This window comes from Myxine glutinosa, chromosome 10, assembly GCF_964187855.1.
Source record: "Myxine glutinosa chromosome 10, kmMyxGlut1.1, whole genome shotgun sequence".
NCBI classification, from domain to species: domain Eukaryota; kingdom Metazoa; phylum Chordata; class Myxini; order Myxiniformes; family Myxinidae; genus Myxine; species Myxine glutinosa.
The window spans coordinates 17,604,176-17,629,214 of record NC_136270.1 but is presented as its reverse complement, the minus strand read 5'-3'; the positions used below and the strand labels follow the sequence as shown (position 1 = coordinate 17,629,214).

The window sequence follows — 25,039 nt, the reverse complement described above, 5'->3', positions numbered from 1 at the left end:
CAGCAATGATTTGGGGGGCACTGGCGATTTAGAGGAGCAGCAGCGATTTGGAGCGCTCATTGGGCTTCCTGCAGTCTGAACAGGATACCCGGCGCCATTCGGCAAATTTGCCATCCAATCAATGACCACACTTTCCCCCTTCGCATGGTTTTTATGATCACATATTCGCTGATGTCGTGTAGGTATTTTCTTGTCCAAACATGATAGTGTATGACACCAGCGAAATACTATTGGCCGCCAATGCGGCCAATAGTACGGCACGAATTTTAGTCACGTGGTGCCATTTCAACGAATCGGCTTGCAAGAATCTTTTTATGTGGGATATAATACACTTGTGTTGTGACATTTTGTTACCTAGGAGACATGCTGAATGGAGAAGGTGGATCAGACTCGGCAACGGTTGCTAGAGTGAGATGTGCATGGAAGAAGTTTCGGGAACTGAGTGGCGTGCTGACGAGGAGGGGAGTGTCGTTGAAGCTGAAGGGAAAGGTGTATGCTGCATGTGTGAGAAGTGTTATGATTTATGGGAGCGAGACATGGGTAATGAACGTAGAGCAGCAACGAAGGTTGGAAAGGGTTGAAATGCGAATGGTTCGATGGATGTGTGGAGTATCGTTGAGAGAGAGGAAGCCAAATGATGAATTGCGAAAGATGATGGGAATAGAGCCTGTGATGGATGCTGTGAAGAGAAACAGGTTGAGATGGTTTGGTCATGTGTTGAGGAAGGATGAAAGTGACTGGTTGAGAAGAGTGATGGAAATGAATGTGGATGGAAGTAGAGGACGGGGAAGACCGAGAAAGACTTGGCTATAGATGGTCGAAGAAGAAATGCGGGCAAGGGGGTTAACAAGGAGATGCAGAAAATAGGGCAAAATGGAGAAGATTGTCATGGGGACCGCAAGGCTAACCCCCGCTCTAGCAGGGAAAATGGCCTTTTAAAATGCCTGTTGTTGTTGTTGTATAATACACTATTTGTGCTGGACTATTCAACGTGCCTGGTTCAACTTTACAGCCTTGCCTGGCCAGCACAGACATTGGGCAAGGTGTGAACAGTCAGTGTTAGCGCTGGTGTTAGTCTTTCGACATTTTGGCGTGTCGATTTCGTTATTCAAAAAAGCTTCACGTCCGGTCGGCTTCAAGATGTCGGCCTCAAAGAAAAAGTGTCGTCAGTATTCCGTTGAATACATCAAGTATGGATTCATTCCATCTCCGACGAACAAACAGTTACCGATGTGTTTGTTGTGTGGTATCACGCTGTCCAATGAAGCAATGAAACCATCTCGACTGAGCGAGCACCTGAGTGCCTGAGTCCACCCTTCACACTAACGGTATTTGGGCCTGTGATAACAGATTCCCAGTTTGCCTCACCTGGACCTGTTCTGCTGAAACATTGTAGGTCGTGCAAAATAAAATAAAAAGTAAAGTAAAATAAAGTAAAATATTATTCAGAAAATATTTGGCTTCTGTTATTTTTGCTTCCAATCTACATAAATTCTGGGTGTCCGAACACGAACGATAGGACAAGGGGGGCATTGGGCCGGTCCGAGAGGGCAGAAGGGGGCGGTAGTCCAAAAAAGTTTGAGAACCACTGGTTTAAAGTCTTATGATTATGTTAGTATGATTCTAAATGCTGCCCTGTCTTCTAGCAACTATTAAAATACCTTTAGTCAGTGCAGTATACTGTTTATTCTACCAGGTGACCGCCAGGGGTATTTCCCCTATGTTTTTTGAGGCTCTTCGAACCTTACCATAATCCACAAAACGGCAATTGTATGTATGTATGTATGTGCGTATGTATGTACGCATTTACAGTGCTTTCAGAAATTATTCACATCTTGTTGTGTTACAGTCTGAATTTAAAATGGGTTAAATCGAGATTTTTTGTCACTGCTCTACACATAACCCATAATGTCAAAGTGGTTTTTTTTAGTTTTTTTTTAGAAACACTTACAAAACGAGAACGGCACTCGGTAGAATGCCTACCTCCTCCAGGCTGAACAGTTTATGTTTTGTATCCCAATGACAGGCCGGATCTGGATTCGGACCTGAAACAAAATCTAATCGGCTGGTTCTTGTCACCTACGCTACATCTCTGCCAAATTTCGTTGGAATCTGTCCACAACTTTTTGAGATATCTTGTTTACAAACAAACAGACAGACAGGGGTGAGTGAAAACATAACCTCCATTCACCTTCGGTGGTGCAGGTAATAATAAAAAATGAAAAGCTGAAATGTCTTAAGTTAATAAGTATTCTCGCGATGGAGTCTCGCGAGATCTCGGAGACGGTGGGAGGGATTTTCGAAGCTCCACACGGTCTCCACGTTTTTCGAAGTTAAGTCTGTTCACAATTGTATTTTGTCGAAACTGTATTTATCTTTCGGTGTGTGAAGTTATTGTGTGCAACTTTGGTTGTTTCTCGGTGTTTATCTTTCATAAATTGATCGTCTGTTTGCCGTGTCGCGAGCAAGGCCTTTGCCGCGTCGCGAACGATTTGAAATCGAAGTTAAGTGATTGTTCCCATTTGTATTTTCGTTAAAACTGTATTTATTTATGGTGTTGTACGTATATTGTGTCCCGACGAAGATTTTTCGGTGCAAATCTTTCATACCTGTATTGAAAATCGTGTTAATTCGTGTCGTGTCTTGAGGCCTTGTACAGTGTACACTGTACAACCTTGAGGCTTTGTTTTTCTCTCAGCGGTCCGTCGTTTGTGATCCAATAACTTTCGTTCTCTGTATTCCCAGTCTTTTCACCCATAGCCTACTTCCTTGTGTAAATCTCAACTCAAAAAAAAACAAAAAAAAAACATTTCCTTCTCTGTTCTCATTCGTTTATTCATTCTTATTCGTTCGTTCGTTCGTTCTTCGACCACGTGCTTCTCCCCCATTTCCCCAGATAGTTTTCACTGTTATTAACCTTCAATGTTTACACTTTCCCCTCAAGTTATGTATTCCGTCATATTTTATAACACCTTTTTCTTCTTCTTCTTTAAAAGGCTGCTTTCGACTTGCTCACCAAATCAATTCATCCCAAAAAAAATATCCATCTCCTATAGTGCCTTTTTTCTACATTCCCTAAACTCTCCTGCACTCCATCCTCCATCCAGCGTCCTTAAACGTATTTTTAACTCGAAGGTCACAAGAAACTCATTTTGCAATAAATGTTCGTTTCCCATAAATCGTACACTTTGTAAAATCCAATCTCACCCCTCCCCTCCAAATCTTCCCCATAACCCCTCCCCTCTAAATCTTCCCCATCACCCCTCCCCTCCAAATCTTCCCCATCACCCATCCCTTTCAAATCTCCCCCCTTGCCCCCTCCCTCCTAAACTACCCCCGCACCCCTCCCCGCCAAGACGCCCCCTCACCCCTCCCCTCCTAGACTCCTCCCTCACCCCTCCCCTCCAAATCTCCCCCATATCCCATCCCTTTCAAATCCCTCCCCTTGTCCCTTCCCTCCCAAACTCCCCCCTCCCCTTCAAATCTCCCCACCCTCATTGCTTCTCAATTTCCCCCCTCTCACTCCCCCTCCTCAAAGCATCCTCCCCGCTTCTTCCCCCTTCCAACTCTCACCTCCATCTCCCCCAACCTTCTGCCTCGCTCTTCCCCCTCCTCAAATAACACCTCATTGTGCCTCACCCAATCACCATCAAACCTTTTGTCCGCCCCATCCTTCCCTTTCTCCGAGCTATTCTGAAATCTCTGACACACCTTCAACAGCTCTCCCTACCTCTTCCACCTCTTCCACATCTTACCCTACCCCTCCTCCCCCCAGTTCTGTATCTGATGCTCCCCCTTCCTCTTCATTAACGGTATGGACCTCAAACATCTGGGGCCTTCGTTCAAACTTAACTGATCTCTCCATACAGGTTGCTTCTGTCAAACCAGACGTGATCTGCTTAACAAAAACTTTCCTCCTTTATGATGTCTCTGATTCCTTAGTATCTCTCCCGGGCTACTCCCTCCTCCGGTATGATAGACCTGAGCCTCGTCCTGGAGGCGGGGTTGCTATCTTTATCAAAAACTCTCTTCCTCACTCGCCCTGCACTGCACTCTCTCCACCTCACCCCCAGGAATACCTCTGGCTACGGCTTCCCCTTCGCTCCCACCTCTTGTTCATATGTGTGTTGTACCGTCCACCAAACAGTGATGACTCCATCTACATCTCGCTGTCTGATAATATGGACCAACTTCTATCTACTCATCCCAACCCTCTCTTCCTCATATGTGGTGATTTCAACTGTCATCATGCCAGTTGGCTGGGTGTGGGTACCTCTCTCACCAGCCATGGCTCCTCAGCAAAGGACTTCTGCGACTCACTGGGACTGACACAATCTGTCAATTTCCCGACCCGGATCTCAGTCAACGGAACATCTTCTCTTCTGGACTTGGTTATGACTAACTTCCCTGAAAATGTCTGCTGCTCTTCTTCTGCTCCAATCGGATCATCTGATCATGTCCTTGTTAAAGTGGACATCTCTCTGACCATCCTCAGGGAGCCTGCTCAGCGTCGACGAGTCTGGCATTTCACTCAGGCCAACTGGCACGGTCTTCAAGCAGCCATCAATCATCTGGACTGGTCTCCCATCTCTACCACCTCTGACATCAACTCATCCTGGGAATTCTTCCAAAGTAAATTGCTCTCTCATGCACAGATTTATCCCATCTCGTCTTCAGTTGTCATACCCTTCCTCCCGTCCGTGGTACACGGAATCTTGTGGTGAGGCTGTTGCCCAGAAACAACTTGCCTTCGTCTCCTGGAAAGCAAATCCAACGGAAGGAAATCTCATTTCCTTTCACAAAGCCCGAAACAAGTGTGTGTCCACCCTCAGGAGAGCCAGGAAACAATATCTCTCCGTTCTCAAGACCGAACTCTCTTATCTGTCTCCCTCTTCCAAATCCTGGTGGCGTCTGGTCAAATCCGTTTCTGGTGTTTGTTCCCCCTCCATCCCCTCCCTTACCTCAAACGGCTACACAGCTGACTCCGCACGTGAAAAAGCTGAATGCCTCAACTCTGTGTTTGCCTCTAAATTTTGTGTCCCAAACCCATCCCTCTCTGTACCCACCATACCCAGTCGTACCCTGCTGCTCCTGGACTCCGTGTCCTTTCCTCCTGACAAGGTGGAAAAGTTTCTGTCAACCCTCGACTCTGATTCTGCAACTGGACCCGACGGCATCAGCCCACGGGTCCTAAAATCCTGCTCTGCCGCTCTATCTCAGCCTCTCTCTGTTCTCTTCACCCTCTCTTTTGCTCAAGGTCAACTGCCATCTGCTTGGAAATCAGCCAACATCACCGCTTTGCACAAAAAAGGTGCAAAAACAGATCCTAGCAACTACAGACCAATCAGCCTTCTCCCAATTATCAGCAAAGTCATGGAATCCATCATTGCTTCGGATATGAAATCTTTCCTCTTCTCCAATGGCTTGATCTCTGATCATCAATTTGGTTTCAGACCAGGTCACTCTACTCTGGACATGCTGCTTCTGCTGTCTCAACAATGGATGGAGGTCCTCAATGCCAAACAGGAAATTAGAGCTGTCTCACTCGACATATCACGTGCCTTCGACACGGTCTGGCACCCCGCTCTGCTCACCAAACTCTCCTCCTTTGGTATCCATGGAAATCTCCACGCATGGCTGGCGGACTTCCTCTCTAGTCGTCGTCAACGTGTGGCCCTGAATGGGTTTCTCTCATCTCCTCTTCCTGTTCAGGCTGGAGTTCCCCAAGGCAGTGTTCTGGGCCCCGTGCTTTTTCTGGTCTTCATCAATGATCTCTCTGACTCTCTTGAAAATCCTCTCTATCTCTTTGCTGATGACTCCACTCTCTGCCGCTCCATTCCTCTTCCCTCAGATCGGCAGTCTGCAGCCTCCTCACTCTCTGAAGACCTGAACAAAATCACAGACTGGTCAAACAAGTGGAACATGTCTTTCAATCCTGACAAATCTCACACTCTTACTATGTCTCTCCGAAAAGATCGACTGGACATCAGACTGGACATCAGAATCTTATCCTCCCATCTACTTTCTCAACAATCCTCTCCAAGAAGTTCTGTCGCTCAAGCTTTTGGGTCTCACTATCTGCCATGATCTTTCTTGGGAAAACCACATTTCCAAGCTGGCCTCCAAAGCCAGTCGCCGACTGGGCATCCTCCGTCGTGCGAAGTCCTTCCTCAGCACACCTGAGCTCCTCACCACATACAAGGCTTTCATCTGCAGCTCAATGGAATACTGTTCTCCCCTATGGGCCGGTGCTCCTGCCTCACACCTAGCTCGGCTTCACGCTGTTGAAACCAAAGCTTTCAGAATTATTGGAATCTCCCGCGATGAAGCTATCTCTGAGGGCCTTTCACTCACTCACCGCAGGCAGGTAGGTGGTCTTTCTGTCTCCTACCGACTCCTCTCTGGCCTTGCACCCCCAGCTCTCTCTGTGCTCTGTCCCCCAAATATTCCTACAGGTCGCACAAGATCTGCCAGCAACCCTCTGATGGTTAAACTGCCGAAATCTCGGCTCTCTGCTCACCTTCACTCTTTCATTCCTCTTTTCTCCCGCCTCTGGAACAAACTCCCTCACTCCCTTCAATCCCACTCCTCCCTCCAGGTCTTTAAAACAGCTGTTCACCACCATCTCTTATCTTCCCCCATCCAAAACCTTGATCTTTTCTACCCCCGCTAATTCACCCCAGATCCACCTTGTTTGAAAATCCAACTTTCCTGGAAGTCCTGGCAGTGTCCATATGTTTTATACCTCTCCCACCGCCCCCTTCCCATGCCCCCCCCCCCCCAAAGCCCTCGCCCTCTCTCAGATCTCTCGATGTCTCCATGTCTCTCGGTCCCTGCTCTCAAATGTTGTGTTTGTGTCCTTCCCCCTCTCTCCCCATCTTGTCTACCGCTCCCGATGTTATATGTTTTATGTGTCGGTTTGTCTTTCTGTGTGATTAATGTTCGCTCTTTCACGAGCCTCGATCTTGTATACAAAAAAAAAAAAAAAAAAAAATTCAACCCCTTTGCTATGCCACTCCAAATTGAGCTCAGGTGCATCCAATTTCCTTTGATCATCCTTATGATGTCTCTACAACGTGATTGGAGTTCACCTGTGGCCAATTCAATTGATTGGACATGATTTAGAAAGAAACACACCTGTCTATATAAGGTCCCGCAGTTGACAGTGCATGTCGGAGCAGAAACTCCATCATGAAGTCCAAGGAACTGGGCCGTAATTACAGGTAGAATTGTGAGGAGGCATGGATCTGGGGATGGAAATAAAACAATTTCTAGTGTTGAAAGTTCCCAAGAGCAAAGTGAGCTCCATCATTAGGAAACTGAAAAGAATATGGAACTACCCAGAGTCTTCCGAGAGCTGGCCGTCCGAACAAACCGAGCAGCTGGGCAAGGACCTGGGTCAGAGACGTGACCAAAATCCCAATGACCACTCCGACAGAACTGCAGAGCTCCTTGGCTGAGATGAGAGAGCCTACCAGAAGGACAACAGTTTCTGCAGCATTTCACAAATCTAGGCTTTATGGGAAAGTGGCCAGACAGAAGCCACTCCTGAATAAAAGGCACATGACAGCACACCTGGAGTTTGCAAAAAGCCAGGTGGAAGACTCTCAGAGCTTGAGACAAAAGATTATGGGGTCTGATGAGACGAAAACTGAACTTTAGCATGAATGCAAAGCACTCGTGGTAACCGAGCACAGCTCATCACCAATCTAACACCATCCCTACCACGAAGCATGGTGGTGGCAGTGGCAGCATCATGCCATGGGGATGCTTTTCAGTGGCAGGGACTGGGAGATTTATCAGGATAGAGGGAACAATGAATGGAGCCAAATACAGGCAAATCCTTGAGGAGAACCTGCTTCCGAGTGCAAAAGACCTTAGACTGCGGTGAAGTTTTACATTTCAACAGGACAATGAACCCAAGCATACAGTGAAAACAACACTGGAATGGCTTCAGAACAAGGATGTGAAAGTTGCTGAGTGGGTCAGACTTGAATCCCATTGATAAATCTGTGGAGAGACTTGAAGATTGCTGTTCAATGACGCTCCCCATTCAACTTGAGCAAATCTACAAGGAAGAATGAGAGAAACTCCCAAATCAAGATGTGCAAAACTGATACAGACAAACCCAAGGGGACTCAAAGCTGTAATCGTTGGCAAAGGTGCTTCCACGGGGTATCCGTTCGGGGAAGGGGGGTGGGGGGGGGGGGGGGGGGGGGGGTTGGCCCCCCGATCTACTTATGCAGGTTTGGTTTGGCCCCCCGATCACCTGCATACCTGTTGGCGTGCGTACCTGTGAGCATGGTTGGGACGGCCCCTGCGTGGCCTGACCGGAAACGCCCACCGATAACGGCCCCTCACACGACCCCAATTTGCTATGTCCCCAGCATTACCTGGAATCCTGTGTTGTTAGGCATTTCACGAACTGATAGTGATAATAATTAACGTGCGGATGTTTTTCTCTCATGAATGCAACATAAACATGGACACCCTGGCTTTACCTCAGAATACAAGCTCATAGTTGACGAAAGACGCGAATCTCCGACATATCCGATATCGTTACAAACTATCAGTGCACGAGAAGAGAAGCGGCTGCCCACCTTTCCGAAGCTCCTTGTACCAAACGGACACCACGCTGCGCGAGTGTTTGCGATGGTGTATGAGCCACAAAGCCAGCGTCTGCACGCTCTGCTGAGAGTTGCTCAGCTCCGCGAGCTTCTTCTCCAACGCCGCCTCAGAAAACACCGACATCGCGCGCGCGAGTCCGGCCGTCCTCGGCCTTTATTTAATTATCAGATTGTTTGGCTGAGGGAAACCCAGCGCGCTTTACCCCGTACTTTTACCCATCGTCAAATCAAATCAGATCGTATGTGCGTATTAAAAATCGACAAACAACGTGATTCGTTAATTTATAACCACCGCAGGAAAATATTACCTTTGATCCGGAAGCGCTTGCTGGATTTTGTTCGAAAATGCAACGGCGTTTCCGATGAGGTAAATGTCAGTGCACCACATGGCCGAGAGAACCCGAATGTATTTGTGCTGGCTTGATAAAGTATTCATTCCATGGAACATATTCCTTTTCACATTATTATTATTATTATTATTTTCCTTGAAACACCCCTCAATTCAGAAAGGAACCACGTGCTTCTCAAACACGTGATTAATCTTGCTCTGACGTCACTTCTCACGGCTTGTCGGTGTCATGTAGGAAACGAATGGAGGAATATACAGACACCTCCGGGTTGTATTTACAACAATAGGGCAATTGACCCCCCTGCCCCCTTCCCGCCCATTGGGCATGTCTCATATTTACGCCTAAACTCCCCTAACTAATACTCGCTCCCCCTCCCCTCTTTTACCAGCGGTGACAGCCAAATACATTGTGGACACAGCCAGGAGTGACAATATATTGTGGACACAGCCAGGGGTGACAAAACATTGTGGACACAGCCAGGCGTGACAATACATTGTGGACACAGCCAGGGGTGACAATACATTGCGGACACAGCCAGGGGTGACAATACATTGTGGACACAGCCAGGGGTGACGATACATTGTGGACACAGCCAAGGGTGACAATACATTGTGGACAGAGCCAGGAGTGACAATACATTGTGGACACAGCCAGGGGTGACAATACATTGTGGACACAGCCAGGGGTGACAATACATTGTGGACACAGCCAGGGGTGACAATACATTGTGGACACAGCCAGGAGTGACAATACATTGTGGACACAGCCAGGGGTGACAATACATTGTGGACACAGCCAGGAGTGACAATACATTGTGGACACAGCCAGGGGTGACAATACATTGTGGACACAGCCAGGAGTGACAATATATTGTTGCGGATATGAGGACTGTATATTTTTTTGATTGTGTGAATTATTATTATTGGTTATTCTGCGCCTCCTGCCTCCGGAGCTGTGTAAAGGTCAAAGGGCATCCCATAATTAGTCCATAAAGCATCCACACCACAGCCAATCATAGAATACCCCTGTTCAATAGTTATATCTTATTCTGTGTTTTAGGGTAAGGCTGTGTCTCCCATTAATAGAAGTACTCCATTGCACCAAAGTAGTGTATATATGTTGCTTCTGGGACACTCTCATTTTCCCATTGACTTACATGTTAATTTTTCCCCTCCCTCATTGCCCCTAAACACCTCTATTTCTCTCACCCTGTTCTTTACGAACCTTCTAACCTTTTGACATGTTATCCTTATTCATTAGACCACTTAAACAATGGTCCTTCTGTGTGAACCTGTGATCCTTCTGACCTTATGGACCTTTTAACCTTTTACTCTTAATATCATCTGGTGAATCATCTTTGGCCCACTCAAACAACGACCCTACAAATATTTGTTTATGCGTGGGAAATAATTTAATTCTCTTGCCACTCTCTTCACCATCTAATATATTAACAAAAAAGATGTTTGAGTTTGGTTCTTTATTAAGATATTTTAACTGAGCTAAGATAAAATGGTAAACCTCCCTCAATGTTCCTGTTTGAGCGCCTCCAGTGCCACACACTTTTTGGTAGGCTCTGCCCACTTTTTGTTAAGCTCCGTCCACTTTTTGGTAAGCCACGCCCACTTTTTGTTAAGCCACGCCCCCTTTTTACTAAGCCCCGCCCACTTTTTGTTAAGCTCCGCCCACTTCTGCTAAACCCCACCCACTTTGTTAAGTCCCACCCACTTTATAAACTCTTCAGCATTGTATCATTTCCAGGTAATACATTACATCATTTTCAGGGAATTTCCATCACATCATTTCCAGTTAAGACACGCCCAGGGAATTTCCACAGGAAATGACACACCCAGTCCTTATAAAAGGCACCGACCACACAGGCTTTTTCAAACACGCTTTCTGCTTCACTTGAGAATGGACTACTATGCCGAAATGGAATGGGATAACTTTGCTATTCCTTGGAGTCCTACTACCTGTGTAGAACTCAACCTTCAGATTGATGAACTGGACTCGAACCTCTTATCAATGGAGGTAAGTTTGTTTATTTATTTATTTATTTATTTAATTAATTATTTATTTAATTATTTATTTTAATTTTTTTTTTTAGATGAGACTCGTGTAAGAGTTAACAAAGTTTATTTTAATATTCATAGAGCTTGATTTATACAAATAAAAAATATTGTATTAAATTAATACATTGTTATTTTCTTTCACAGGAAATTGTATCTGAGATACGAAATGAAAATTCTGCTTTTAACACAACTTGGGATGAAGTTATTTTTTTGTTTGAAGACATTTTGAACAACCAAGACCCCCAGAACGAGTTCTACCTTGATGACCCAGCCAAAGAGTTATACCTTGGAGATCCACAAAATCCTGAAAAAGAGTTTTACCATGATGATACTTGTTGTGAGTTATCAAAACAAAACCCACTGAACAAGTTCTACCTTGATGAGCCAGAATACAAGTCATACATTGGAGACCCACAAATTTCTGAAAATTGGGAAAGGGGAGTTCTCCCTGATGGTCCGCAGTTATACTATGTGAGACACATCATAGAAACCCTAAAAAATTGGGCAAGGAGAGTTCTCCCTGATGGTCCGCAGTTATACTATGTGAGACACATCATAGAAACCCTAAAAAATTGTGAAATGGGAATTCTCCCTGATGGTCCGCAGTTATACTATGTGAGACACATCATAGAAACCCTAAAAAATTGGGCAAGGAGAGTTCTCCCTGATGGTCCGCAGTTATACTATGTGAGACACATCATAGAAACCCTAAAAAATTGGGCAAGGAGAGTTCTCCCTGATGGTCCGCAGTTATACTATGTGAGACACATCATAGAAACCCTAAAAAATTGGGCAAGGAGAGTTCTCCCTGATGGTCCGCAGTTATACTATGTGAGACACATCATAGAAACCCTAAAAAATTGGGAAAGGGAAGTTTTCCCTGATGGTCCGCAGTTATACTATGTGAGACTTATCACGGAAACCCCCAATATTTCTGAAAATTGTGGTTCTACCTTGGGGACTTGTAAAGATGGTTATATTTTTGGAGACTCGGAATGGGGGTTTTGTTTTGATGACTCGGAATGTGATACCTATCTTGGAGGCTCAACAGGAATGTGGTTATACCTTGGGAACTTGGAAAGTTGGTTTTATTTTGGAGACTCTACCTGTGGGGTTCCTCTTGGAGACTCTTTGGATTCTAAAGCAATGAACAATGTTCATTATTTAATGACGCTTGATTTAAGCAATATCAAGAAAGTTCGAGGAAGAAAATGCTGGAAAATTCTTTCTTCCCATTTCTACTTCTTCAAACTTGAAAGCCTTGAAAGACAGAATTGGAGGGAAGAGGAAAAAAAAGAAATACGTATTTAAAAAAAGAAGAAAAGAAAGATTATGTTAGGGTTTGGGTGGGATTTTGAATGTGAGGGTTAGGGATGGGGTTGGGTTAGGGATGGGGTTGGGTTAGGGTTGGGATTTTGAATGTGAGGGTTAGGGTTGGGGTTGGGTTAGGGATGGGATTGGGTTAGGGTTGGGATTTTGAATGTGAGGGTTAGAGATGGGTTGGGTTAGGGATGGGGTTGGGTTAGGGTTGGGTTAGGGATGGGGTTGGGTTAGGGTGGGATTTTGAATGTGAGGGTTAGGGATGGGGTTGGGTTAGGGATGGGGTTGGGTTAGGGTTGGGATTTTGAATGTGAGGGTTAGGGTTGGGGTTGGGTTAGGGATGGGATTGGGTTAGGGTTGGGATTTTGAATGTGAGGGTTAGGGATGGGTTGGGTTAGGGATGGGGTTGGGTTAGGGTTGGGTTAGGGATGGGGTTGGGTTAGGGATGGGATTGGGTATGGGATTGGGTTGGGTTAGGGATGGGGTTGGGTTAGGGATGGGGTTGGGTTAGGGATGGGTTGGGTTAGGGATGGGGTTGGGTTAGGGATGGGTTTGGGTTAGGGATGGGTTTGGGTTAGGGATGGGTTTGGGTTAGGGATGGGGTTGGGTTAGGGATGGGGTTGGGTTAGGGTTTGTATATTATTATGACTCACTCACACATACACACACACACAAAAGTTAAGCCCCAACTGGAAAGTTGAGGGATTCTGTGTTTGGGGTTCACAGATTTAAAAACGTATCCCCATTATACACACACAAAAGTTAAGCCCCAACTGAAACGTTGTGGGATTCTGTGTTTGGGGTTCACAGATTTAAAAACGTATCCCCATTATACACACACAAAAGTTAAGCCCCAACTAAAAAGTTGTGGGATTCTGTGTTTGGGGTTCACAGATTTTAAAACGTATCCCCATTATACACACACAAAAGTTAAGCCCCAACTAAAAAGTTGTGGGATTCTGTGTTTGGGGTTCACAGATTTAAAAACGTATCCCCATTACATTTTATTTATTTATTTATTATTTTCAAGGGTATTATCTGCTTACTTGTGTTTTTTGTAATTCTTGCGAGTAAAATGAACCCAAGATTTCTTCTCCATTTAAATCATATAATTTGTAGGTCCAAGGGTTTGTAGCCATTACATCAACGATTTTAAATAATTCATTAGTCTGAAGGAACTGCGCTCCAACGCGAGTCGAAAGAATTGACGCGACCAAAGACGGAATTCGTCCGAGTTGCTTTATTGAAACAAAACAGCTCAGGTATTCTGACAAGCCCGTTTATCGGGCAACAATATATATACACATTTATGTCGGGAAGTTTGCCCGGCAAAAGCTATACCGGGCATGCCCGGGTATCAAGGGCGAGCCTTGGAAAGGCGAGTCTGGACCTGCCCGGGCGTGTTTGGCTGCGGCCTGGCAAGTCGAGGCTGGGCGTGCCCGGGCGCTCTGGGCGAGCACTTGAAAGGCGATAGCGGGCATGCCCGGACGCTCTGGGCGAGCCCTGAAAAGGCGATAGCGGGCATGCCCGGACGCTCTGGGCGAGCCCTGGAAAGGCGATAGCGGGCATGCTCGGACGCTCTGGGCGAGCCCTGGAAAGGCGATAGCGGGCATGCCCGGACGCTCTGGGCGAGCCCTGGAAAGGCGAGAGGGGGCATGCCCGGGAAAGACGAGACCGGGCGTGCCCGGGAGGTTCGGGCGTGCCCGGGAACAGTGAGTCCGGGCATGCCCGGGAGAGGCGCGTCTGGCCGTGTTCTGGCCGGTGCAAGGCGATTATGTACATCCAGCGGTAACCGCTACACACGCCCCTCCAGAATCGACCTGCACCGGCAGGGTCAATTTAAGGGGGGTCCGGATAACCCGGCCGAAGCGACCCCTGGAGGGTCATGGGGAGGGGTCTGACGTGGTGGTGGGTGGTCGAGCGGGGGGAACTGTGGACGGGGGGCGGCCTCGCCGCGGAGGAAGGGCCAACCGTGGTGGTCGGTCGACGTCCATGTGCGCCGGTTTGAGGCGGTCCACAGAAATCCGGTCCGGCCGGCCGCCGAAGTCGACGATGAAAGACTTGTCGCCCCGTCGCAGGACCCGGAAGGGCCCGTCGTACGGCGGCCGGAGTGGCCCCCGGTGCGCGTCATGACGCACAAAGACGTACTCCGCTGTGCGAAGCGCCGGGGGGACGTAGGACTGGGGGCCACCATGGCGGGACGTCGGCACGGGGGCAAATCGTCGGGCGGCCTCCTGGAGGTCCGAGCGCTGGCGAGCGGCAGACCAGGGACTGGTAGCGTCAGGCACGAATTCGCCCGGGACGCGGAGTGGCTGGCCGTAGACGAACTCGGCGGCGGATGCCTGGAGGTCTTCCTTGGGGGCCGTGCGAAGGCCCAAAAGGACCCACGGCAGCCGGTCGGCCCAACCGTCGTCCTGAAGGCCGGCCATGAGTGCGGCCTTCATGGAGCGGTGAAACCGCTCGCACAACCCATTGGCTTGGGGGTGGTAGGCCGTGGTGCGGTGCAGCGTGACCCCCAACGAACGGGCGACCGCGCCCCAAAGCTCAGACGTGAACTGTGGGCCACGGTCGGACGAGATGTCCGCTGGTGCGCCGAAGCGCGCGACCCAGGTGGCGATGAACGCCTGCGCCACGTCGGCGGTGGTGGTGGAGGTAAGGGGCACGGCCTCCGGCCACCTGGTGGTCCTGTCCACCATGGTGAGCAGGTGGGTGAACCCCCGCGAGGGGGGCAGGGGACCCACCAGGTCCACGTGGACGTGGTCGAAACGCCGTTCAGGCACGGCGAAAGGTGCCAGCGGGGCCTGGGTGTGGCGGTGGACCTTGGCTCGCTGGCAGGCCGTGCAGGCGTTGGCCCAGTCGCGGATGTTTCGTCGAAGGCCGTGCCAGACGAAACGCGCGGACACCAGCTTCTGAGAAGCTTTCCGGCCCGGGTGAGAAAGGCCGTGGATGGAGGCGAAGATGCGGCGCTGCCAGGAAACGGGCACGATGGGGCGAGGCTGGCCCTGGGAGACGTCGCAGAGCAGGACGGTGCCCGCGCAGGGGATGTCGGCCAGGCGGAGGCCCGTGTCCGCCACGCGGAGTGCCTGCACCGAGGCGTCGGTGGTCTGGTCGGCCGCCATGAGCGTGAAGTCCACGCCGAGGTGGACCGCGTTCGCGCTGGCCCGCGAAAGGCAGTCGGCCATGGCGTTGTCTTTGCCGGCGACGTGCTGGATGTCCGTGGTGAACTCCGACACGGCGGAGAGGTGGCGCTGCTGGCGGGCCGACCAAGGCTCCGTGACCTTAGCCATTGCGTAGACCAACGGCTTGTGGTCGACGAAAGCCGTGAACGGGCGGCCCTCCAGGAGGTGTCGGAAATGCCGAACGGCCAGGAATAGCCCGAGCAGCTCGCGGTCGAACGTGCTGTAGTTTAACTCGTTCGGCCGGAGTTGCCGGCTGAAAAAAGTGAGTGGCTGCCAAACCCCGTCCACCCATTGCTCATGGACGGCGCCCACCGCGTAGTTGGAGGCGTCCGTAGTGAGGGCGATGGGCGCGTTGAGCACCGGGTGAGCCAGCAGCGTTGCGTCGGCGAGGGCCCGTTTGGCACTGGCGAAGGCCGCGTCCATGGCCGCGGACCAAACAATGTCATGCTTGGCCGGCTTGCCCCGGAGGGCCTCGTAAAGGGGCCGCATGAGCTGAGCAGCGCGGGGCACGAATCGGTGATAAAAATTCACCATGCCGAGGAACTCTTGGAGGGCCTTGATGGAACGGGGACGCGGGAACGTGGTGATGGCCTCGACCTTGGTCGGCAGCGGCACGGCCCCGGTCTTGGTGATGCGGTGGCCCAAAAAGTCAACGGTCGTCGCGCCGAAGTGGCATTTGACCGGGTTGACAATTAAGCCATGCTCGCTGAGGCGACCGAACAGTGTTCGGAGGTGGAGGAGGTGCTCGGCGCGGGACGTGCTGGCGACGAGGATGTCGTCCAGATAGACGAAAAGAAACGGCAGGTCGCGCAGCACGCCGTCCATCAAGCGCTGGAACGCCTGGGCCGCGTTCTTGAGGCCAAACGGCATCCGCAAAAATTCGAACAGGCCAAACGGCGTGATGACGGCCGTCTTCGGGACGTCAGCCGCCCGGACAGGTACCTGGTGGTAGCCCCGTATCAGGTCAATTTTCGAAAAGATGACCCGTCCCGCCAAACGGGCGGAAAAGTCCTGAATATGCGGGATCGGGTACCTCTCGGGGGTGGTAGCGTCATTGAGACGGCGGTAGTCGCCACACAGGCGCCATCCACCCCCCGGCTTTGGCACGATGTGCAGTGGCGAGGCCCACGCGCTATCGGAGCGCCGCACGATGCCGAGGTGCTCCAACGCGTCGAATTCGGCCTTTGCCACGGCGAGCTTGGCTGGGTCGAGGCGGCGGGCCCTGGCGTAGACCGGCGGGCCCGTAGTGGGTATGTGGTGCTCGATCCCGTGCCGCACCGCGATGGCCGAAAACGTCGGCCGCGTGAGGGCCGGGAATTCCACAAGCAGGCGAGCGAACTCGTTCGTTGCCGGGAGGGCGCACGCCAGTTCGGTCGGCGCGGAGCTGCTCATTGTGCACGCCAGGGAGCTGAAGGTCTCGGCGTGGACAAGGCGACGTCGTTTGACGTCGACCAGCAGCCCGTGCGCGCAGAGGAAGTCGGCGCCCAGCAAAGCCACGGGGACGCTGGTGGTAACAAAAGTCCATTGAAAGCGCTGGCTGCCGAAGCAGAGGGTGACGACGCGTGGGCCGAAAGTGCGTATGGCCGAGCCATTAGCAGCGACCAAAGAGGGGCCGCAAACTGCGTCCAGCCTGTCCTGCTCGGAGGCAGGTATGACGCTCAGTTGGGTGCCGGTGTCGCACAGGAAACGCCGTCCAGACGCTTTGTCCCGAATAAACAGCAAGTTGCCCGAGTGGCCGGCGCTCATGGCTGGGAATGAACGCTGGCCCGGCCGTTTCCCGACCTGCCGAAAGTGCACGGGGGCCGGCACGTCCGAGCCTTGTGTCCGAACCTGGCGTGGTAATAACACCACGCCCGGTCAGGTGGAGGCCCCGGCCGTCGTGTCGGAAGCGGTCGGTGCGGCGTGGCGGCCGCCAGTTGCACCGGCAGTTCGGCCTCCAACCGCGCAGGGCGCTCGGGCGTCGTGGGCGTCGCCTCGGACGGCGGCGGGCTCCAGGTAACCGCGCCGATGTGCTGGCCCGCCGAGGAGATCTTATCGGCTTCCCTGGCGAGGGCGCGGGAATCCGTGATCAACGTGCCAGCCAGGGCGAGGCGTACCGGGTTAGGCAGCTGACGGAGGAACAGCTCCCGGAACAGGAATGCCGGAGAGTACTCGCCGAGCAACGAGAGCATATAGTCCATGCGCTCGGACGGGCGCGTGTCGCCGAGCTCGGGCAGGTCAAGCAGGCGCCGTGCGCGTGCTGCCGGTGAGAGGGCGAAAGCGCCGAGGAGGAGCGTCTTCAGCGCGTCGTATTTGTCAGCAGCCGGCGGGTGCTGGAGGAGGCTCAAGGCGCGGGCCGCGGTGGCGGAACCGAGCGCCGCCACAACATGGTGGAAGCGGGTGTCGTCCGCGGTGATGCCTCGCAGGGCGAACTGGGAGTCCGCCTGGACGAACCAAACAGCCGCGTGAGCCTCCCAGAAGGTAGGCAGTTTAAGCGTCACTGCCGTATCCATGTCGGTAGGTCACCAATGAAGGAACTGCGCTCCAACGCGAGTCGAAAGAATTGACGCGACCAAATACGGAATTCGTCCGAGTTGCTTTATTGAAACAAAACAGCTCAGGTATTCTGACAAGCCCGTTTATCGGGCAACAATATATATACACATTTATGTCGGGAAGTTTGCCCGGCAAAAGCTATACCGGGCATGCCCGGGTATCAAGGGCGAGCCTTGGAAAGGCGAGTCTGGACCTGCCCGGGCGTGTTTGGCTGCGGCCTGGCAAGTCGAGGCTGGGCGTGCCCGGGCGCTCTGGGCGAGCACTTGAAAGGCGATAGCGGGCATGCCCGGACGCTCTGGGCGAGCCCTGAAAAGGCGATAGCGGGCATGCCCGGACGCTCTGGGCGAGCCCTGGAAAGGCGATAGCGGGCATGCCCGGACGCTCTGGGCGAGCCCTGGAAAGGCGATAGCGGGCATGCCCGGGAAAGACGAGACCTGGCGTGCCCGGGAGGTTCGGGCGTGCCCGGGAACAGTGAGTCCGGGCATGCCCGGGAGAGGCGCGTCTGGCCGTGTTCTGGCCGGTGCAAGGCGATTATGTACATCCAGCGGTAACCGCTACAAGTCCATCTCTTTGTATAACCTTTCTCAAAATGGCTTTTCCATTTGTATATTCTTACAATATCACCAACTTTGAACTTGGGCTTTCTCAAATTAATCTCCTTTTCATATTCTAATTTTGTAAATGTTTCTGATGGTTTTGATTTTGTTGATGAATGAACTGTATTATTGTAATTATCTACAATATCCTGATTTAAATACACCCATTTTTGAGAACCGAGTTGTGTGAATTTTTTATATAATTTCTCTTTTAAAGTACGATTAAAACGCTCAATAACAACTGCCTTTCCTTCATTAAAGGTGCTGTATAATTTAATACCCTTCCCCTTAAGAAATTTCATGAATATTTTGTTATAGAACTCTGTTCCCTCATCAGTCCATAACTTCTTTGGTTTCCTTTTATCCCGATCAAATATTAGCTTAAAGGCTAACATTAAAGTATCACCCCTTTTATTTTTTAAAGGGACAACCCAGGCAAATCTACTCCTCAAATCAATAACGGTTAAAGCATACCTGTATCCCCTGTCATTATTCAATTCAATTAAATCAGCGGACCATATGTGGTCGGTGTATTTAGAATAAACCTTCCTTCTTTTAAACTTTGTGATTATAGGTTTGTGTAATTCTTCAGCCAAAAGCTCCTCAGTCTTGATGACATCATTAGAGCCTAATAGTTTTTTGAGGAATAACCAAGACCAAGTTTCAATTTAGCATTTATCAAATTTCTCACAATAAACCTATCAACTTTCTCTCTCAACGTTGGATTTTGTATCAAAGACAAATTATACAACATTTCGCTGTCGGCTTTATGTTTTTCAGTCAACGTAGTGGTTTTCCCATAAGCAATATCATGCTTCATACACACTTCGTCAACCCTATTTGTAGGTTTAGACCAAGGTTTAGGATTGTCAGCCTCATCTAATCTTTTATCCAAGTTTGTTCCTGGACCACAGAAAGAATACCCTGGAAGGTGTAATTCCCCTGGAATTCCAGTTGTTGTAAATTTACTTCCTGACAGAAACTTTTGTATGTCTCCTCCTCTTTTAGGAGAGATGAATTGGCACTTTTTAGAGCCACATACTTGACATATTCCTTTTTGATAAACTCTATTATTTTTAGCTTTAACATAAGAGATATTTTTAGATTTAGTTTTCTTTTTACATTTGAGACAATAACTCATATTTATTTATCAGAAAAATTCCGACAGAGTATCAAAACCTTTTTGGTTTTCAACATATACATTTCAATCTTTATTTTTAAAACATAAAGAATCCTAAGGAATGCCTTCACTCTCTCCTCCATTTATTTACAAATAAAAACTAACTAAAGTCAATGACACCAACATCATCAATCACATAATCTTTTCCTTCTTCTTCTTCTTCTTCTTCACCACTTTCTCGTTTAAATCTCCTCCCTGAAATTGAAGACATTGACGTTGTTATTTTTGAAACCATTATCTTCATCAGAGTTGTTAATTCTTTAATTTCCTCTTCGGTGCGTTGAGATTTATTTATTTGCTGTAATACACTCAATCTTTTACGAATCTCACTGATTTCCATCTTTTTATATTTTTCCTCCCTCTCTCTTTGCTCCCTTTCCTCCCTCTCCTCCTTCTCCTTTTTCTCCCTGTCCTCCTCCTTTTTCTCCCTTTCCTCCTTCTCCTTTTTCTCTCTTTCCTCCTTCTCTTCTTTAACTCCTTCCTCATTTATCTTAGCAATTTTTGATATCAATATTTTCACAGCATTCATTCTTTCTTTATTTTCCTCTTCGGTGAGTTGAGATTGATCTTCTTGCTGTAATACATCCACTCTTTTTTGAATCGCTCTGATTTCCATCTCCCTCTCCTCCCTCTCTCTTTGTTCCCTCTCCTCCTTCTCTCTTTTCTCTCTTTTCTCCTTCTCTTCTTCAACTCCTTCCTCATCCCTTGCTACCCTTGAGTTTAAACCCCAAAGAATATTATACATATACTCATCTGGATTTTGAGATATTCTTGTATCTATAATTATTTTTCTCATAATAGGATACCAATAAGATTTGTTGACGATTTCTAAAAGAGTTTTATATTTCATAACTTTGAGAAGTTCATTTTTATTTAATACTTTAAACAAGTCTCTATTTGTGGGTTTAACAATATCAGTATAAGGCCAGTTTTTTATGACAAAATTCCCATGTATATGCTCCAAATCATTAGGTATGTAATACCGAGCACCCTTTTCTTGTAGGTATCCTTGAATACAAAAATTATAATTCTCTTGTAGTCTTCTTCCTGCCATTTATGTATCAGAAATATATGTGAGATTAATATTATGACAGGTAATACCACCCCATCTTCCCACTACCAAATTGGTTTGTATTCCTTGGCTTTCTATCCTTATCTCATGACCTTCCTTCTTTGTCATGCTAACCATCGCTATACTATCAAATATTTTTCTTTTCTTAAAACCATGTATTTGTTGTTTATTAATTGTACTTCCACATAAATCCTTATCCTCACCAAGTGGATAATATTCTTCTTTACGAGACTGATTAAAATCATGTAGGTCTTCTATGTTTATTGAAAAAGACCAATTATACCCTAAATCAGGCATATCATACCCCCATTTATTAATTCGCATATTAACTATATGTCCTTCTTTATAAAATTCAATTGTAAGCAGGTAGTTAAATTCAATGAGGAAAGGTGTATGGTCAGTATAACCAGGTGTTGTGGTTGTAAATTTTACTTGTTTAACAAAACGTGCTGTTTTCTTTAAAAATATATATTGTGATAAATCACTAAATCTAATTAAGTCATTTGCATCTGTAGGGTTTGGATAATTGATTAATTTATAAGTATTCTTCATATTAATATTTTTACTTACACTATATTTTTGTCGTTCAGCCTGTGCCTTTGTATAATAATTTGATAAATCAATATCCTGAGAGGATTTTCCAAAGATAGAACCATCTTTTCCAACATAAGTCATTTATATTAGATTAAAAATGATATCATAAAAATTTTCATTATTGTTGAGTTTAAATAATACATATAAACATAATTGACCACAACATTTAGAATTAATTTCTTGAACTTGAAATGTTTGATAAACACCATTCTGTAAGAATTGTATTACTTCAACAGGTGGTGGCATACCATAACTATCAAAATAATATTTATCCTGACTATTATGAATACAAACCCAATGAGAACCATTCTGTGTGTCTAAATTCATAATAATATTCTTTGTATTCTTATTTATATGTATTAATTCATCTCTCATACAAATAACCACATTATCAATTTTTAGTGTTTTACAATACTTAGTAAGTTCTATATTTGACGTTGTATTCTTTCCAAATTGTTTAAACCATTTATCCATTTATTTATGAGAAAGATACAATCCATTACCCCGTTTAGTTAGTTTAACACCCGCTTGAGCGATAGAGGAAAGCATATCTCTAACCAACAATCTAGCTTTATCAGGTAGACTTTCAAGTTTTTGAGCAAAATCTACAATTACACCACTTCCACTAATTTGTTTCTCCAACTCCTTGTTATGTCTTTCCAATTCTTTTTGAGCTTTTAGTTGTGCCTTCCTTTCGTTAGCAGTTTTTACCGCTGCTGAAATACCACCAGTCAATGCTCCCGCCGCACTTAAACCAGCAAATAAAGGAATTAGAAACGGGAGAAATCCTCCTCTTGACTCGTCTATTGAATATTTCTTTAACATAGGTTTCGTCATTTTAATTTTAAGTGATCCAACATCATTTAGTGTTTTTACTTGTGTGTGTGTGAGTAAAACATCAATTCTTACAGCTCCTTTTCTTTGAATTGTATTAACATTAATAATACAAGGCTTTTGATTTTGAATACAAGATGTTAATTTATTAAGATTGATTTGATTAACATATACCCCAACCATTTATTTATGAGAAAAAACCTATGTGATATTAATCATAACACCATTATCTGTATTAATCTGTAATTCTGTTTCCTCCAAAAGCAAACAATATGCATTAACCTCTTCACTCTCCCCTCTTTCAATGTATAGAGAAGTATCCACTCGATTAGACTTTATAGTTTCCTTTTGAGAACTCAGGTCAATTGCGTAGATTGTATAAAGTTTTTGAAACGCAACCATATCCAAAATAGGATCATTATTACCATTACTTTCACACACCTTTTGGTAGGACTTGTAGGCTTCCGCATAATCATTTTTTTCCCAATCAATTTCCAATCTATCTCGCGGATAAAATGTGCCATCAAGAGAAACCCGAAGTTGTTTCACCTTAGCATTATCACTCAGGGCATTATTCTTATTAGTACCGTCCTCTCCATCTGGTTTTTAAAAAATGAGCCAGAGGTATCGTGGCTTTCCTTGAAGAACACCCAAATTCCAAGTGTAGGTAGTGTGTTCCAGTTTAACGTGTTGACATCTTCTTTTAAGGTATGATACATTTAGCGGTTTCTTTGAGTTAAGTCTTCTATTTAACATCTCTTCCGTTTTAAGATTAGGAGTATATTCACTGATATACCAACACAAATCATTAATAACAAATTTATTATTTTCTCCAAAAGCATTTTCAACCCCAAAAAGCAATCTATTTACATTATCATTCCTTTGTAGTTGAAATCTAATTTTAAGCCCATACAAAACTTTATCATAATCACAAAATCCAAATATACCTTTCAGAGGTACTGCTACGGTAAAACTATTCTCAGCTTTTGCGTCATCATTATACATTGACTTCCTTTGACTATAACCAGGGTCTGCGTTTGTACCCATTGACATATCAGGAATAAAACCTTCAACAGCTCCCTTACCCATTCTATCACTAAACGAATATAGTGTAAATTTCATCATTTCAGATGTAGCAGAGACATAATCAACCGCTTCAACCTCTTGTGTTCCAATATACAGGCGGACACTGTCAAACATTTTCCAGAAGAAATCATTTACGAGTGTAGCATTAGTATTATTCGCAGCCTTAGTGAATTTAAATTTACACAGCAAGAAACTATCAGCTATATTCAAGTAAGTTTGTTGATTATTTATTTCAAAACTTTTGGTTCCGTTTGAATTCCAGTCTGTTCCTGTTATAGCATTTACCTTAAAATAGTCTTCCTTTTTCGTGGAGTTTGAAATGATAATTGTATCATCCAAATCATAGATACTATCAATCGCTTCCATACTTGTATTTATATAGTATTAAAATCGTTGAAACCCTGACCCAAGTATTTTAATGATTTTTTGTCGTTCTTGTGAAGATAGTTGAGTTTTACCTTTTTTTATTTCTTTGATTGCTTGTAATTTATGAGACTCCTTTTGAGCATCTTTTATACTCTTTATAGCACCCGCAACTGAACCCACGGCAGAAGCAGTTGAACCAATTAAGTCTTTATGTTTAAGGATGGTTGAACCAATACCCATTAGAGTATCAATTATCCCATCTCCTTTATTTCGAAATTGATGACCTACACCTCGTTGTCTCTTTGGTTTATAGTATCCTCTACCCACATACCTTGTATAGTATGGTGAAAGGTACATGCCCTCCCCTGTAATTATTTTATATTTTCCAAACTCGTGTTTTCTCACAATAACCATTATTTATTTATTGAAAAACTTCACGTAGGTGAATTCTGATGGATATAATTTCATCATTAAAGGATATCATACGATTATCTTGGTCGGTTATCCTAAAATTTACTCTGTATATGGTTTTTCCTGACACAGGTAAATAGACAAGATTTTTTGGTTCCATATTAAATTTATAACCAATTGGGGTTGAGTATGCACTGAATGAAAATATTGTATTTGTTATTATTCCATCGTTATAAGCACCATCAATCAAATCACAATGAATTAATACTGAATTTATACCGGAGGATATTTGGATAACATTATCACTGTAAAACGTCCCGTTATTTTCAATCTTTTTTGGAGAGAAACCCAATAGCTCTCTAAACGAATTTTCAATCGTGAAATCAACTTTATAATTATTTTTAAGTTTAATAGTTGATTTTGAAGTGTGTTTTTGAATATCTATTACAATATTTTTTGGTTCATCACCTTTTTCTTTCACAAGGCGAGAGACTTCTGAAGATATTTGAGAAATCTCGTAAGCTCCAGGTGAAACGGTTATAGTTTTATATCCACTTCCTGGATTATAACTAAACTTGTTGTTTTTCTCTGTGATATTAAACAAGGTATTATAAGTTTCCATCGACAATAAAGATGCCTCATATGAGGTAAGGGGGTCAAGTTGTAATGGGTAAGGGAATGAAGCTGTGTAATCGCTCGTTGTGAAATTAAAACTAAGAATTGTGCTTCTCATCTTATTTAATATCTAATAAAATATCTTTGTATTGACATTTATTAATTATTTTCATATTCATCAACTGATCTAAAATGGCTGAGGATT

General features: G+C 46.2%; 1 protein-coding gene across 3 annotated transcripts in view; it reads right to left on the bottom strand.

Annotated features, from left to right (window-relative positions):
• The window catches only part of LOC137434197 (regulation of nuclear pre-mRNA domain-containing protein 1B), a 47,376-nt gene extending 38,397 nt beyond the window's left edge, over nt 1–8,979 (bottom strand). For 2 of the 3 annotated variants that reach the window (XR_013624669.1, XR_013624670.1), the window contains exon 1: nt 8,601–8,947. Coding sequence is in view for 1 of the 3 variants with exons in the window: in XM_068126969.2 (XP_067983070.1) it covers nt 8,601–8,751 (151 nt within the window). In the remaining 2 variants the exon portion in view is untranslated. Of the gene's footprint in view, nt 1–8,600 lie in introns of all 3 variants that reach the window. The other variant, XM_068126969.2, reaches the window with a different exon arrangement.
• Between the last annotated feature and the right edge of the window lie 16,060 nt (nt 8,980–25,039).